Source organism: Anser brachyrhynchus (genome assembly GCF_964034855.1).
Source record: "Anser brachyrhynchus genome assembly, chromosome: 5".
Taxonomy (NCBI): domain Eukaryota; kingdom Metazoa; phylum Chordata; class Aves; order Anseriformes; family Anatidae; genus Anser; species Anser brachyrhynchus.
The window spans coordinates 11,375,232-11,392,447 of record NC_137699.1 but is presented as its reverse complement, the minus strand read 5'-3'; the positions used below and the strand labels follow the sequence as shown (position 1 = coordinate 11,392,447).

Here is a 17,216-nt window from a genome sequence, read left to right as displayed (position 1 = left end):
GGAAACACAACCAGGAGTGAGGCCTAGCCTTATTCCTCTTGACAGCAGTAGAGCCGGTAGCTGCCATGTCAAATGCTACCTTAAGCTTCCTGAGTAAAGATTTCTTGAAGGCAGTCAGTGTTTTAGGGACCTGAACTTGGGTCTCCCTAGAGGAGCCCGCTTTCCCTCTGGCTGGGGTCAGTGCTGGCAGCTCTGTCTTTCGCAGGCCTCAGACTGCTCCTGTGGCTGCTGGAAACCAAGGCCTTGTGTCCTGGCCTCTTCGCCTTTAAGATCGTAATCTTAAATCTTTCCTGGATGAGAGGTGCTCATCAAAGGAGACAATTTAAGGTCTTTTTGATTGTTTGTTTGTTTGTTTTTTCCCCCCAGCTTAGCTGCAGCATTGCCAATGCAAGATGGCTAGCAAGAATTTCTTGCTTACTGTTGTTAGGAAGGACAGTGTTTCCTAAAGATAGGATAAATATGTTTTACTGTGTATTGTGTTAACAGCTATGGTTTACTAGATGATTTCTACTTGTACAGATGTGTTCTTTCATGGACACATAGAAGAACTGGCACAGTCCAACGCGGGGCTACCCGCTGTGGTGCCCTGGTGCCAGGGCATCAACCTTGTTTTGTTCCAGCGCTGAGGTTTCAAAACATCTGGTGCCACCATTCAATGTGGAAATTATTCCACCTCCATGACAGCAAGGAGGCATTCCTGCCACTTTCCCTCCTTTTCAAAAGCATAGAGTTGTATTCAAACAAACAGAATGATCCCTGGCCAGCAGTTTTGTACTAGCCACAGCAAGATAAGCTGGCTTGGGGGAACGTGGGGAGGTGGCCTCTGACGTTCCCTCTGTTGATAGTGAATGATGAAACCTTTTACTCTTAGAAACAGACCCAAGCTGAGCTCCCTGTGTGATGCACACCAGGAGCAAGCCCAGGTGTCAGCAGCTCCTTCTAAAGCAACTGGAATCTCTCCACATTTGAGGTTAATGACTCAGTTTCTATTCTTAACAGGAGGCAGAGGAAGGTGTAGCTACTTCTGCAGCCTTCCCTTGGCACAGCTGTCCTGCATTAGTCATCCCATAGTAGCTGTGAACTCTCCGTCAGGAAGGAAACCTTCAGCAAAGAGGAACCTGAAATGGGAGCATTTGAGAGGGGACTGCGTTCCTGCAAGCTGCAGGTGGTGAGTAAACACCAGCTTTATACCTTGATATTAAGGTCTCTCTGAACTTCAGATGGTTGTGCTTGGTGTTTATTTGGTGGTCTTTTCACTGCAAGGAAAAGAAAACTTTGTTGGAAAAAAGTTAGTAAGATTGTTAAGTTTCACATTTTAGGTGTGGGATTTTACTTGTTAAATAGCAATTCTAGGAATTTTTTTGTTTAGTAAGGATGTTTGTCTAGCAGGATAAAATTTAATGATGGTATGCTGGAAAGAGTGCTATAAAATAATTATTTTTGGTAATGATGTTCCAAGCACAGACCAACTATAAAGACCAAAAGGTGTAAGGTGACTAGTAGCTTGTTGAACACTGAGTCAGAAGGGATTATGGATAAATGGCATCTGCTCAGATTCTTGAATGTGTTCTTTGTTTCTATATTATAGTATGAATGATGGTACCTGTTGTTTTTGGAGTACTTTATGATTTTTTAATGTGTCTTTTAATTAAATGTTTTTATAGATTACTCAACTATGGCTTTGTGCTTAATAGATTTGTACAAACAGAGGTTATAAATAACTGTTATGGGGTTCTCTATCGCTTACAGAGCTGATATTCAGATAATAATGTGTTGTCCAGGGTACCTGTTGTTGATAATGCACACAAGAGCTGTTTTACTGGAATGAACATGAAGTAGATTGTGCTAGCTGCTGTTCAGTGCATGTTTGCGTAATCTTTTAGGTAAGGTTGGGGGATGCGTTTTTGGATAAGCTTTAAAATACTTGCTGTTCGATTTTCCTTTGTGATCTGTGAGATAAATTCTGCATGTGCTTGATTTGTTCTCTTTGTAGTGGTCTGCTGTATACTATCAATTGCTCATGGCTGCAAGGTGTTAGAGGGGTAGAAGACAATTGCAATGAGTGTCCTGGCCAGGTGTGCCCAATTATCTGACTGGGGAGTAGCTGGAGACCTTGCATGCCTTTATTAAAAGGGGTTGTTGTACCCTTAATTAAGTAGCCTTTGTAATGAAAGCTTTGTTTCAGCAGAACTCAGCTACCTGCATGCAAGGGAAAAATATTTTTCTGTGGTGTGTGTTACTAACTAAAAATACCTAGGGTGTTATGTATTAGCTTTGCATTGTAACACATGCTTGACTTACATTTAAGGCTGAAGAGTTTGTTTAGCAACATCTTTTTCCAATAGTAAGTCTGTGGAGATAGATCCTGTTTTTTCTTCTGCTGTGTGTAGCATCATACTGCTTCCTTTCTCACTGGGCCGCTCTAAGTAATACTGCGTGTTCCCAGTCCGAATGCTTGATCCCATCACGAGGGCTCTGACAGTGAGTGAGGCTTGCTTGGAAGGACTCTTTTTTTTTTTTTGTTGTTTTTGCCTGTCATCGATTTTCTCTAAATAAATACAGTTGTGCTCAATCCCTCATTCTGCCTATGTTGTCTTGCTCCTTGATTTCTCCTGGGTCACGCCAAATGCGAATGTGGCCTGCCCACGTTGAGGAGCTGTGGAAAGGGTGAAGGAAATTTGAGCTGATGTTTACCAGGGCCGGGCGGTATTTCTTGATTATTGTTAGTCCCAGGCTTTTAATATTACATCAAAAAATCAAGTCAGTCTTGGATGGGACTTCTGGCTTCTTCAAGTCTATTGCCTACTAAGACAAGAGTGGTGCTTAGTGCAAATAATCAGGTACCGCAGCCTCCTGGCTATAGCTTAGGTGCTGGGACCCATGGAGCCACCCAGAAACACGATCTTTTGTGTGCTAAAGGAAACTGTTCTGTAGACCTCCGTGAAAAGCAAAGCACTGCATTTATTAGTCAAGAACTATCATAAATAATGTCTTCTGATGTCTAAACGTGAGTTTGTTTTTTTCTTTTTTTTGAACCATCTTTATGAGCTCTTGTTCTTGGAGAATACTGTGTTTTCTTCTCCTTTCGTCTCATGGATGAAAAGATTTGTGTTGTGGATATGAGGACTGGGGTTTCAAAGTTGTTGTGTGGCTGTTTTTTGTTTTTGAAAAGTGAGTGATACATCCAATAAAATGTAGTGAAAAAATCTTAGAAAAAGAAGGAATAGAAATGGTTATAGATATGTTTATATTGGTGGGTTTGTTTAGCTAAGGGAGTGCTGTCCCAGTTGGAAGAGCATGGACTGACAGTTATACAGCCTATGTCAAGTCAGAAGCAAGGGTGGGAGATGATTTTGTTTTGTTTCCTATCTTGGAAGCACTTGGTTCCTTTCAGTCAAAGACAGAAAGTCCTCCTGCACTTGTGATGTTGGTGCTCAGGGGAGAGAAGTGCTCTGATGAACTTGGAAACGTTTTCTCAGCGGGTGGCATGTTCCTGTCCCTCTGCATGTGGCAGAATGGATGAATGGTTTTCAAACATATATTGTAGATGTGGCATAACATAATTAGGCTGTGATCTCCCTCTTCTAGAAGTTACTAAAAATATATGTTTTTATTCTTGAAAGGATTTAAAAAAAAAAAGCTGTTGTCAAAGTTAAAAAGAACATATTTCTCCTGCCTATTCAGAAAGAACATGAATAAAGGGGTTTTTAATGGCTGCATTTTTGGGAGGCTACTGAGCTTTGAAGATATATAAGAAGATAGACAGCCTGAGAAGGGGGAGTTTCTAACAACTAGGTCTTGGGAAGAGCACAATTCATCTTAATTCAAGTGTCCTAATTCATACTGCAATATGTGCTAGGTTATCTTTTTAGAGATTTAAAACCTCTCCAAATGAGAACTAAGCTCTTCTGTGAGGGTGAATACCTTCTTTCTGACCCATGTGATCACTGAATCCATTCCTGTGCTATTTCTGCACACACTTAATATGAATGAATACTCCCATGTAGTGGAGCTCCTGTAGATTCAACAGGTGGCGTGGATTTTACTGTGGTGCCTGATAAAAACTAAGCAAAGAACGATCAGGCTAGTTCCATTTGTTTTAGCTTTGTCCTACCAGAACTATTTTCTTTCCTTAGAAAATGTTTTTTTTTTTCTGGCTACCTTACTTTACTGAATTACTGGAGTGTTGATAAAGGGTAGTTTTATTTTGTTTCCCTATTTGGCCCTAGATGCAACATACAGTAGCTTGCAAACAGGAACCAAGTAGTGCTAAATGACCAAGCTCAGAAGGCTACTTTATTTTATTTGACAAACATTTGCTTTATTATATATACACATATTTAAAGTCTGTACACAGTAAAATACAAAATAAAGGCGTTTCTTTATAAGTTACACAATTAAACAGCTGCATTTGTGTGTAGTTTAGCTGTTGTTTCTTTTAAAAAAAAAAAGGGAAACCTTGTTGAGCCGTTGTTATATTCATTCACAATAACCTTGGTATAAAACATCCATACAGAGTAAGTGTACAAAATAGCGTACAGTTCATATAAGCTGTGCAAAGACAGCGAAGTTCAGTCAAAATCAAAGAGGCACATCCACTTTCCTCTGTCCACATCACAAACAGCAGAGGCAAAGTGGAAAACAAGCACAGGCCTGTGGGCAGAAAAGTGAGTTACAGTGCTTGGTAGGGAAGAACGATGCACAATTAAAAGGGGAAATAGATAAACACCGGAGGTCCCCATTGCACAAGGCATGCTGTTACCTTATACCTTACATCAGCAGCGGTGATGTCCAGGGGCTTGTTGTGCAGGTGCCGGGCTGCTCGGGGTGAGCGCGGGGGGAGGCGGCGCTGGGCTGTACCTCGTTCACGTTACTGACCTTTGGAGGAGCAAGCTGCAAGGTCAGCCGGTCTTCAGGTTTCCAAGTTTTAGTAGCTGCTGGAAATGCACTTGAACAGTGGTAAAAACGGCCACGGTGTCTGTATTTTTGTTGTCGCTGATGATGGTGTTTGGTCTGGAAAAAGCATTTCCCGCAGTAGGATGCGCGCTCTTCCCTGCTGTAAGGGGAGGAGCTGCCTGGTGCTTGCTTTCAGGGGAGTACGGCTAGCTGAGCACGTGCTGGTTGGGAAGCGTGGAGAAGGGGTTGTGAGAAGGCTGACTGATGCTATGAGTATGAAAGCCTTCACGTGGGACACAAAATAAGGAATACCTCTGAGCAGGGAGGCTTACGTCTGTGTGGTAAAGAACCTGCCCTGGAGAAGCATGTGGACATGCAGGTGGGATGTGGCCTCTTCAATTTATAGCACTCTGTTATTTACATCTTTGCAATGTCCCCGTGCGATGGTAGGGGCAGGCAGGTGACCTAAGAGACCGTGATCTCCTCCTCTTCTTCTTCCCCCTCATCATCCTCTTCCTCTGAGTCTGAGAAGTCTGAGGGTTTGCTGGGGCTGCTGGAATGAGATGGGGAAGGAGGCAGCTGGGAGTCCAGTCTGTCCCGCAAGTGCAGGTGCTCTGGGGACTGGTGGTAGCTTAGGGGGTGCCGGGGGCTGGGCAGGCATGTGGTGGGAGCTTCCTCTTCCTCCTCCTCCTCTCCTGCGCACTTCTTGCCGACGTCGCTGAGGTCCGGGTGAGGGTTGAACTTGGTGGGAAGGGTTTGTTCTCTGCAGCCGCCAGAAGAGAGGAGCTCTCTTTCCTTGGAGTTCCTCCACTTCATTCTCCTGTTCTGGAACCAGATCTTCACCTGGGCGGGAGGGAAGCCAGACACAAGCCGTTCAGTAAAGCAGGAACCAGCGAGGCCCTGCTGGCTGCATGCCCGTGTCAGTTGTGTCCGTGACGGAGCTAACAGGAATGCACAGCCTGACCCTGGCCTCCGGGTGGTAGGGGGGCGGTAGGGCTGTGATCTATCCCAACCCAGGGATCGTGCTGCTCCCATGGCTCTGGCCAACGCTCACGGCCCTGCAGCTCTCCCCTCTCCCATCCCTCTTTCTCCTCCCCTGCTCTTGACCCAGCCCTGGCTCTTCGCGCCCCCCTTCCCCGCCATCACCCCTTTCACCTGCGAGTCCTTGAGGCCCAGCTTGGCTGCCAGCTTCTTCCTGTCGGGCTTGCTGATGTACTTCTGCTTCTGGAACATCTTCTCCAGCGCCTTGCGCTGCACGTCGGAGAAGACGGCGCGGCGCAGCATGCCGCGGCGGGGCTTGCCGCGGGCGGCCAGGGGCCACGAGAAGGTGCCGGGGATGGGCACGACGGCCGAGGCGGCTGCGGGAGAGCGAGGGGGCTGAGCGGAGGGCACCCCACTGGACGGGCCGGCTGGGGCCCCAAAAGGAGCCTTCTGCCCAAATAACCCCCCAGTAACCAGGATTAAAGCCATCGGCTCAAACGCGTGAGATGTGACAGTGGTGGCCTGCTTTGTTGGGGGGCTCAGGGGTCCCTGAGATGGAGGTGTAAGAAAAAACCTCGCTCTGCTGCTCAGAAGCACTTGTTGGTTTGGTTTTTTTTCTTTTTTTTTTTAAGAAAAAAGCTTTTATCGTCTCAGACACTTCTTTTTATGCTTGAGATGAAAATGAGGACTTTGCTAGCTCGAACAAAACCAGCCCTCTTCAGACGCAGTTCTGATCAATCGGTATTCGGCTTCTTATATTAATCTCTTCTCCCCCCTCCTTCCCTCCCTCCCTCCCTCCCCCAAGTTGGAGAATTCAACCCGAAGACATGAAAAGTATCAGCTAATTAGCACATTGCCTGGCTCCCAATGGCATTGGTATGATAAAAAGGGCAGAGTTTTGCCTTTAAAAAAAAAAGGGGGGGGGGAGAACCTCCCCAAGAGAGACAGAGATGCTAATGAAGCGTGAATGGTAATTGTGTAGTAATGAACTAACAGAAAAAGACTGAGGACAAGCAGCTAACGCCATATATTATTGGGACAAAAGAGATTTACACTTTCAAACTAAACACAACGGCATGCCAGGCTCCTCGGGAGAATACTGATGGCACAATCGTCTCTTTCCCCAAATCATTTTCATTAAATGGACATGAAAAGCTATTTATAAAGCTCAAGTTGTTTTTGTTAGGCTATTCACCCGCCGGAGAAAGGGAGCAAATTCCATTATCCGGAGCGTGAATGGAGGAGCTCGGGGTGTTTCTTCCTCTTCCCCCCTTCCCCTGTTTTCCCTTCACATTAATGGCTTGTTGGGGTAATTAGATTTGGGGGGATTATGGCGAGCTGCTCTCCCCGCATCGGGCCGGGGCGGTGCGGGCAGGACCGCCGTGTCCCCCCCCCCCCGTTTCCCCGCGTCGGGGGCGCGCCGCAGGTGCGTCGGGGGCGCGCTTGGCGCGGGCACGCGGGAGCTGGCCGCTGCGGCTGTGGTGCTGAACGAGGGCAGGGGGCCGGGGGGGGGGGGGGGGCTACCTGGGAAGTAGGAGGATCTGATGAAGGGCTGGAAGGATCCGTCAAAGTACGGGAAGGAGAACGCCTTGGGGGGGCCGCTCTGCAGTACCGCCGGCGAGGACTCTAGGAGAGAAAGAGGGTTAGGCTCCGGGGGGGTCCTGCGGCCGGGGACCAAGGGGGTAGGGAGGCTGGGACGGAGGCTGCAGGGAGGGAGGAGGGCAGGGCAGGGCGAGCTCGGGGCCCCGCTGCCCCCGTCCAGGCGCCCGCCCGCTCCCGGCGCCGAGGCTGCGGAGCCGGACCCCGGAGGGTCCCTGCCTGCCTTCCTCCCTCCTCCTCCTCCTCTTCCTCGCCCCGAAGCCCGCTCCCTCCCGTCCCTCTCCCCCTCCCCTCGCCGCCCCCACCCCCGCTTACCGGCGCGGGGGGCGGAGGCCAGGATGGCGTTGACCCCAAACTTGAGGAAAGTGGAGTCCCCGCCGGGGGAGGCGGAGGCCGGGGGCGGGCAGCCCCTCCTGGAGGCGGCCGGGCTGCCGAGCTCCGGCGTGGCCGCGTCCGTGCGGGCGGCCGGTGGGGACATGCTGGGCGCCGGGGCGCTTCGCGGCGGAAAGGCGGAGGGCCGGCCGATCCGGATCAGGTCCTCCACCAGGAATCCGGAGTGGCCGGAGAAAGCGGATTGCAGCGACTGCGGCAAGGTGAGGGTGGGCGTGGGCCGCAGCAGGCTGGGGTACACGGCCGGCGGGGCGATGAGGCTGGGGAACATCATCGCCGGGGCCGCCCGCCCGCCCTCCCGGCCGTCTGCCTGCCTGCCTGTCTGTCTGTCTGCGTGCCCTCTTGCCAAGATCCCGCTGGCGAGCCGGGCAGGGTTCTCTGTGCCCTTCCTCCTGGATGCGGGGTTTTATAGTGGTCAGCCCCGCTCGGGCTCTTTGAGCGGTGACAGCCCCAACAATGGGGTTCAACAAAGTTCTCCTCCGGAGCTTCATTCACCGGCCGCCCCGGGGCTCCCCATTGGTCCGGGGCCGCAATTTATGATTGGATTAGACTTCATAAGCACCCCGCGCACAATGGCCGAGCCACAAAGAAAGTGTAGTCATCAATTTTGCATATTGACCGCCTCTTTGGAAGACGTCGCTCCAAAGGCTCCCAGCAGGGTTTTGTTCCGAGGCAACACACACAGGCTAATTAAATGCCTATTTAAAAGTTTCGAATGACATCTTGCCTCGTAGAAAGGGAATTATTTAAAGAAAGCACTAAATTTATTTGCCGCTCCCCCGCTGAGGTTAGGAAATAAATCAATAAATATTCATCTAAACTCTGCTACGGGCTGTCAGGAAAGCACCGGCTTTGGGGGCACGGAAAATACAACCGGGAGAGCGCGGAGTGAGGCTGCGGCGAGGGGGAGAAACGTGCCGAGAGCCGCCGGGGCTGGAGCCCGTCCCGCAGCGGGACCCGCGGCTTGTGGGGTGCTCTCGGAGTGGGGGGGGGGGTCCCCGGGCCGGCGAAGGGGCTCGCAGCCGCCCACCGAGGGGGGTGACCGCTTGGGGCCGGGGTAACTCGCTTCTGGGAGTGGGAAAGAGCGAGGCGGTTTTGTAGGGGCTGCTCCCGCTCGGGAGGGGAGCTTCATCTCGAGCTGATAACTTAGCGGCGGGGGAGGAAGAGCTTCCCCCCGGCCGGGGAAAGGGAGGCGGTGCCGCGGAGTTTGGGGGCGCTGGGCTGAGCCCCCCCACACCCCGCCCGGCCAGCAGACCCCCGGCCGCGGGGTCCGACCGGCGGCGCAGCAGCGAGCGCGGCTTTGGGGCAGGGCGGGCGTGTGCGCATCGCCCGGCGCGGCGCGGGTGTGCTTCGTGGCCTTTGGACGATGAAAGCGACTATTGAGAGCGGTTTTACCTGACTTCTCCGCCGCGGAATATAACAGATGTGTTAAACGTCCTATGTTTTAAAAGCACCCCATTCAGCCCTTTGGTGCGGCTGAACCTTTGCAAGCAGAAGTGTGCAGCTCAGCCATGCAGCCTTGATCCTATTAACCATGAACTAACTGTCACCTTCAGCTGTTTTCCCTTTTTACTTTTTAACACAAAGCTTTCTCAAAAATCTTATTAACCAGCTTTATTTCTCTCGATGGTTTTTGTCCGGCCGTTTTGTGTTGATTATCTCCATGTCGATGCTTTAACCATTCAATAAAAGTGCATCTGCGATTTATATCACATTAAGGAAGAAAGAAAGTCTGTTAAACCTCTCCCCTGATCCAAATCAAAAAGTTATTTACTAGGGAGGGTGGAACCGGCCCCCGAAGCCTCCGCCGGGGATGCTGCCGAGCCTCCCCGGTGCCGCAGGCTGCCCTCCAAGCAGACGAGCATCTGCGGCAGGGGACCGGCTCTCGGAAAGCATCGCTTTGAAATAAAACTTGGCCGGAGCGTGTGCCCCCCTCCCCGGCCGCGCTCGTCTCCACGCTTAGCAGGTAAAGCAAAAGGGACAGGACGGGGGGATGCTCGGGGGCCAACCCCCTTCCCGCTGCGGGCTGTAGCCCCCCTTGTAGCCCCCGGGGCTTGCGAAGCAGGGGGGAAGAAGGGCCGGGGGCTCTGCCACCGCCACCCCCAGCAGCAGCAGCAGCCCCCGGGGGGGGTCTCCGCAGCGCCCCGGCTTCTGCGGTCCTCGCCCCGTGCCTCCGCGGTGGCGCAGCGCTTCCCGTGCCCGTGCGCTCGGAGGCACTTGGCCGCGCTAGGGACCGACTGCTGCTAATTTGGCCGGTCTAAAAAAAAAAAAAGGTGTGTGGGGGGGGGAGCTGACATTTTCGGCAAGGTTGGGTCAAGCGCATGCTGGGGCACGCGTGGACCCGGTTCCTTGCGGTGCGTCCGAGCACGCTCGTAAAGAATTCCTTAAGCACCAAGGCGAAAGGGACTAGACATCTATTGAAAGGGAAGATAGACCATAAGAAACCAAGAAATCAGACGAAAGGATCTTATTTTAAGCGATCGCCTTTGGAAGTTTCTTTTCAAAGGCGGCGATCGCTTAAGAGAAGGGCATTCTAATGTCCCAGGATAAAACCTGTGACTAATGCCGTTTGACCTATGCTCATGCGGTTTTGTGCTTCCTGCCATTCTTTTTAATGTCGTTATCTTCAAATTTATTTCTTAAAAGTCACTCCCTTTCTTTGTCGCCCCCACTTAGGCTAAGAAAAGACAAACGCGGGCGGTGGGGAGGGGGCAGGGCTCGCAGCCTGCGTGTGTCCCATCGGCGGCCGGTAATCCGCATGAAATCGGGGGAGCCGCCGCTTCCAGCCCGCCGGCCCCGCGGCTCGCCCCGGGCGCGGCAGCGCTGCCCTGGCCCGGCCCGGCTCGGCCCGGCCCGGCCCCGGGACCGCCGAGCCCGAGGGGCGCAGCCCGGCCCCGCCGCCGTGCCCGAGCCGGGGCCGCGGGGCGAGGCGCTCCGGAGCCGCCCCGGGGCTGCTCCTTCGGGGTTCAGCGCCGGGAAGGGGAAGGGCGGCCGGTGGATCGCGCAGGGCTTTTCTAGAGCCCCCCCCCCCACACACACCTCCCCTTTTCTTGAAAATCCTTCTATTGTGCCAATCAAGCAGATGGTTTGCAGGAAATATAGCTTGGCCCCGGTGACCGAAACTAATTTTAACTAGCTTTCCAAGCCTGGCACGTTTGTTTTGCTCTTACAAAATAGCTAAAAAAACAGCTGGCAAGGGTGAATTAAACCCATTAAAGACACATTTATAAGAAATTATATTCACATAGGTTGCTTGAACCCCCCTAAGAGGGGAGAGATGAGCGTATTGAAATGAAAATGTCCCCGAACACACTACCCTCCTTAACATCGCCTGAGAGTCTCAAAACATTTTACTAAATAGATTAACTTGACTATTGTTTCGCATCACATTTATCAGCTTCATTAAGTGAATAGCTGAACAAATATATTACGCATGCATGAAAAGCTCTTTTGGGGGCTGCCTTATTGTGTCCTCAGCCCTGACAGGTGGTTAACTGTGTTTCTCTCTCCTCTCCCCCCCTCTCTCTCTGCGCAAAGAAAGAGGGATCTTGGGCAGAGCGCGCAGCCCAGACTTGGCAAAGGGACCTGGAGGGGAGAGCTACTTTCTTTTCCCTCGCCATTCATCCTGGCCAGCCTAGAGTGCACGCGGCCTGAAATGCAACCAGATGATCCGATCGTGTCAGAAGTAATTAACTTTAGTTTAGTCTCTGTGTCTTGCTTGCGCTTTACGAACTCCTTCCAAGCCTGTTTAATTTGCGTCCTTTCTTCCAAATTTGATTATTTTTGCCCACTTCGTCCTTTTATCTTTTCCCCAACCTCCACCTTTGTTTAAAAAAAAAATCTGGTCTCGAACAGTCCCTCTTCTTTCTTCTCCACTGATCTGTCTAATAAACAAGCAAACATGCAACCTCCCTAAAACCAGCTCCTTTCATGAGCTAGGATGTGCGCGTCTTGGAGAGCCGGGATCTGCAAAATGCAACGTGCTGCTTCATTCTCTGCCTTAGTTTCCCAGTTCTTTACCATGGGGGAAACGGGCTGGGAACGGGGCAGTGGCTGTTGGGGTTCTTGGATGCTGGGGCTGCAGCACTGCTTGCTTCAGTCGTGGTCTCTGCCCACAAGGTTCTGAGTTAGACCGCACGGACGAAGCGTGGAGACTGAGGGAAAGCAATACCTTCCCGTTTACTTTCTTCAGTCCGTGTTTCTCTCATTCTGCTCAAGTAGGTATGAAGACTTACTCTTTGGGTTTTCCTCCCCTTCCCGGAGCAGGGTTTATCTCTGCTCCTACAAAACACAAACTCAAGCGGTCATCCTTTGCTTACGACAGTGGCAAATTTCTCAGCTCGCTGACTAAAGAGAGCTCCAAATGGCCCGGTCACCCGCACCAGGGTGTGCCGCGCCAGCTGGAAAGTCACGCTGCCCATCCTGCTGCAAATGCTGAGGACCTGTTTGTGCCAACAGACATCTTTCACTGAAACTAAGAGCTGTGATGAGGAAAGTAAAGAAACACCGTAACTGTTACTTAGCAAGAAAAAAAGTGCAAAATTTTTTTGCTGGGTTTCTCTAATACTTCTCTAATACCCTTAGAATTGAAATGGTGGAATTTCTTTTTAAAAAGGTTTTTTTTTTCCAGTTGGGAGTGCTGGTGTGATTTATATAAATATATATATATTTTTTTTCTCTCATGATAATTCAAATCACTAGGCAATCAGTGATTTCACTGTGGAAGCCTTGCTAGTGACCTCCTTCAGTGAGGTGGTGGGTTCACAGTTCCAGAAGCAGCCATAATCGTTGCTATCTTCATCTGTACATCTCTGGCAAACTGTAGTGGCTCCATAGAGGAAGAGTCTACATGTGCTGGACTTCTGGGGAAAGGTGCAATACTTAGTTTCTACAGAAATACACAGGTGTTTGTGTGGATGTTGATATGGAGTGTATTTAATTTCTGGAGCTCTGTCTGAAGAAGAGGGCTGATGAACTTTGTCCCTTGGGGGTTTACCTTAGTAGAGCTGATGAGAAGTGAGTCACCAAGCTCTGGTCTGTGTGCTCTGCTCCCAGTTAACTGGAGTAAATTGAAAAGACAGGCAGAAGAAGGCAGATGCATTTCTCTTTGTCCCTCTGGCATGCTTTTCACTGACTTGAGCTGCTTCGGGTGGAGAAAACCTTTGCTTCGCAGGCAGCTCGGCTTCAGCATGTTCGGTGATGAAGAGCTCTTCCACTTTCGCCCCAGGAAGGGCTGATGAGGTTCTGGTCTCGCTTGCGCCTGTAAGGCTTCCTTGGAATAGCAAATAGCAAAGACCAGAACCTTTCTGAGGGGAGCTTACCTTGTAGAAAATCTGTTTTCTATGTATTTCTAAAAAAGCTGCCTTTGTTTTCTCACCAGCCCTGACACTGGGTAGATACCTGGTGAAGTGTGTTCCCCATTTATGTCTTCAGCTTACTGAAAGCAAATGGAAATGTCTTGGACTGAGGAGAGTGCAAATGTGTAAAGGACATTTTAGAAAACCTTTTTACTGTAGCTGTGGCCTGAGTGTGTTGCTCGTTCTGTCAGGGCTGAAGTCAGGGGCAAAACTCATGCTAATTTCAAGGCAGTGGGGTTAAGCCCTAGAAGCGAATTTGAATGTGCTTGTCTATTTTCAGTACTTTGTTGGGAGAGTTTGGATACTGCAGGGGAAACACCAAAGACAACTGAAGTTCAGAATTAGACAGCCAGGATGTTTGAATGGGGTCTTCGTAGTTTGAAACTGGTTTTCTCAGGTTTCTGGTCCTGCCTGCAGAAATTGGAGCTGTTGTACAAAAGATCACCTTTTAGTGGTTGCATTCGTGTTTTCAGCTCTCATCCTGACATGAATTTGGTCTGTCTTCTCCACGCTATTTCTTTAAAAAACAGAAGAAGAAGCTAGGAAGCATCAAATCCTGTGCCTCCAGAAGGGTCCTTAGGGGTACTGGGTAAGATTTAGTAGATTTTAACATTTGACCTAAGGAAATCTGGTAGGGTTGGATCGTCCTGGCATGGATAAGCATTGCAAAACGCTATCTTCTGCTATTTCTGCAGTGTCCTACAGCCAAAGACAGTTTTTAAATCTCAATTCTGATGCTCATCCCTACTATTTTTGTCTCAAGAAGGACGGACTAATCCTGGGATTTACAAGTACTGATCAGAGCGGAATGATCTGGTAATTGAATATCTTTATTTGGAAAAATAGATTCATACAAGGGCTTGCATCTGGTTTCGGGTCCCAGAGTACAAACTGGGACTGACTCTAGACGGGGCTGGAAATCAGAATTCAAAACTGGGGCATTTGCACTCAGAGCAGATGGATGAAACTGTGACACAATCTCTCTGTTTCCAAGAAAAACAGAGTTTGAAAGCTTTAAGAAGAACCTTGCCTTGGCTTATTTTACATTTATCATTGTGTCTTCATGAACGTAGGCATTTCCCTTAAGCAAACAGGTAGGGAGGACTTGCTCTAACGTGCTGTACCTGGCTCTTAGTGTCTCCATGAAGCCAACATGTTTCCAGCTTGGGATTTGTGCTGGGAGGCTGACTCCAGCACACAGCCAGGCTGTCTGGGCACGTGGCAAAACCTCAGGTCATCCTCCTGGCCGGGCACTTGTCACCTCTCCTGCTCGGGACCTAGGTGTCCCCTGGCGCTGGGTGCCGCGTGGCTGTCCCACCTCTCCTCTCCCAGCCCGCTCACTGGGAGCTATGTGCCTAAGGCAGAAATCCCATCCCAAGCCCCCTCGGTCAGTCGTGTTCCAAGCAGCGCTTTCCTGAAGAGCTACCGTTAAATCACAGGGGCTGTTTATGGCAAATATTTTCAAATAATGCCTTCTTTAGGTAAGAGGGCCAAGTAATTACGCATAGCTTTTTAAGAATGTGCACTTTGTTTCATTTTCCTCTTCATTTAAATTCCAGAGTGCGCAGGACTCCCGTTTTTAAGTAGATTTTCACCATGACTAGAGAAGCTTAGTTATCAGTTATGCGCTATAAACAATATGTGGGGGGAGATGTTTTGATCAGAGCTATTCAGCCCTTGCTTGCTAATCTAATTACAAAGTGTAGGTTTCCTGACACAGAGCTGCCTGCACAGAAAAGGCTTTTCTCACACCTGGTGGATTGTTTAGCCAAGCTTTTTAAATGCTTACAGTTTTAAAGGAGAAAAAAAAATCTTTTTAAAAAACAAGTTCCTGTGCCGTGCAATAGAAAGAATTTAGTGGTTGTCAACATGAGTTTAGTATAAGGGTGCTGTGTAAAGTGTGGGTTCACTTTACGTTGACCTTTGGACATAGTAGCCCAAAACATTGTGTTACTTAAGGGCTAAGGAGAGTGTGAAAGATAACAGATGTCAGCGATCCTGTTAAATTAAATGTGTGCATGCGTGTACGTATGTGCAGAGATGATGCTTGTATGTTTTTGGGTGTTCATTGTCAGCGCCTCGAGTGCTCCGCAGCTCTGAAAGGGCAGCTTTGAATTGCAGCCCCCAGCAAAACAGCATTTCTGGGCTGTTTAGCCCCCGATTCCTACAAACAAAATAAAGTACCTTGTCGAATAAGGGCCATTGAGCTGGGATGATGGGTTAAGAGTGGGGGTCCGAGGTGGCGGCGTGGGTGCTTGTTTATCAGGGAGGAGTTGTCAGTTGTTCGCTGGGCTGGTGAAAGGAGGGACGCGAGAGTCTGATGGCTGGGGTAGCATTGATGTGAGGTAACGGAGTAATCGGATTGAAAGCGAGCCATGGTATTTATGTCAGTTCACATTTCGTCAAATGAATAATATGAGGTTGCTACCTAGCCCAGGCCTTGGCCCGGGGTTCGGCTCTAAAGGCTCTAGGCCTCATTTGATTCAAATATAAATTAATTCTCACTGGAGCGTTGGCTGATTAATCTATTTGCATAATAGTAGAAAAACTGCAGTGTGGTTACTTTTGCGGGGATTTGGACAAGAAAAGCCTTAAATTCATTTGAAAGAATAGTGTGTGAGAAGTCAGAGAAGCAAAAGCACCTCTATAGGGCTCCCGAAGCCATTTTTTTTCCAGACCCTGATGTGCAAAAGTGAAGGCTGAACTTGTTCACACGGAGGTCTGCCGCTGTCCCAAAATAAAATTATATTCTGGGGTCTGTTTGCAGTTACGTTTTGGTACTTCATGTGAATGGCACTGCTTTCAGAAGCTGGGAGAGCGGCATACTTTATAATTTTCAACATTTAACAAAAGCGAGGTCTGCGGGGAGGAAAAAAAATAATAAGTGTGGTGTGTCTTGAAGAGAAAGTGGGCTTTTTTGCTGAAAAAGAAGACCCACATTCTGCTTGCCTTGAAGCTGGTAGATGTTTTGCCAGTGAGAGGAAAAAAAATGCCCTAATGGAGCAAAATGCCAGCCTTCCAGTGGGAGTTTTAAGATTCAGTAAGAGTGGATTGGGGTGCACACATGTGCTGGTGATAACTTGTTCCCTGCTCTCTAGACTCAGTTCAGCACTTCTGGAAAAGTTGGGCTGCTACTTGGGCTCGCTCGAGTTTTAAAGTATTCACAAAGACTAGAGATATCAGCGTGGTGTTGGTGAATGGTGGGAGAGTCTGGGCAAAGTAGGTCCTTCGTGAGTGGACTCAGCAGTGAAAAAGCCCCTACTTCAGACTACAAATGGTTGTGCTCAGAGTTTGGTCATTTCTTTTAATATTAATTACTGAATTCCAACGCGGACACGGGATAGAGGATGTGCCTTGCACCCTCTGCAGCTTTCTGCTTCTGCTGTCTGCAAGGCGTGAGGTGGGCTCAGGCCGGAGCGTGCAACTTCACAGCCGTCGTTTATTCCTTACCGTCTTTGGTTGCTGCTCCTAACTTTCAAGTTTTGTTTTGCCTTTATTATTTTTCCATTATTATTTTTAGCATAGCCCATGAATAGTACGATTCTAGTGTAATTATTTTGACCTGGCTCTCGTGCCATTGATTGTTATGTTCCTACAATATCTTCAGCCTTTTTAGAACAATTTAGGAAGGATGTGCTGCTCCTTAGTTGAACACTGTCTTTTTTCAGAGTTTCGGAATTAGGCAAAAGTGTCTGACAAACTGCCACTGAAAAAGGAAAGACGGTGGTCATGGCCATAAAACAGCCACACCGCAGTATTTTTGTGGCTAATTCTTGTGGAAGGGGAATGCCTGGGATCTCCAGAAGGTTGGGCCATACAAGCAAATGCCATGCCTGATTAACAGAACGTTGTTACGAGATAATAGTGACTCTGCTGTCTTGCTCTGGTATTTATGAAGAAAAAACAAGACTCAGAAAAAGCCAAGACATCTGCTTTCTGAACAGAAGCCCTTAGTCTGTTGACAACCCTCTAGTCCATTTACTGCATGTCTCT

At 49.2% G+C, this 17,216-nt stretch overlaps 2 protein-coding genes across 3 annotated transcripts in view; one reads left to right on the top strand and one right to left on the bottom strand.

Moving 5' to 3' along the window:
• Positions 1 to 833: 833 nt before the first annotated feature.
• PRMT3 (protein arginine methyltransferase 3) overlaps positions 834 to 17,216 on the top strand; it is a 158,814-nt gene continuing 142,431 nt past the window's right edge. Inside the window, exon 1 of one of the 2 annotated variants that reach the window (XM_080592414.1) lies at positions 834 to 1,168. In XM_080592414.1, the coding sequence (XP_080448540.1) occupies positions 849 to 1,168 (320 nt within the window). In that variant the 5' untranslated portion in view covers positions 834 to 848. The remainder of the gene's footprint in view (positions 1,169 to 17,216) is intronic. The other variant, XM_080592416.1, reaches the window with a different exon arrangement.
• Positions 1,312 to 10,688, bottom strand: DBX1 (developing brain homeobox 1). Its single transcript, XM_080592434.1, has 4 exons — positions 7,792 to 10,688; positions 7,402 to 7,503; positions 6,052 to 6,254; positions 1,312 to 5,739 (listed from the first exon to the last, which is right to left on the bottom strand). Exons 1-4 carry the CDS (start codon positions 8,138 to 8,140, stop codon positions 5,362 to 5,364), a joined length of 1,032 nt encoding a protein of 343 aa, XP_080448560.1. The 5' UTR covers positions 8,141 to 10,688; the 3' UTR covers positions 1,312 to 5,361.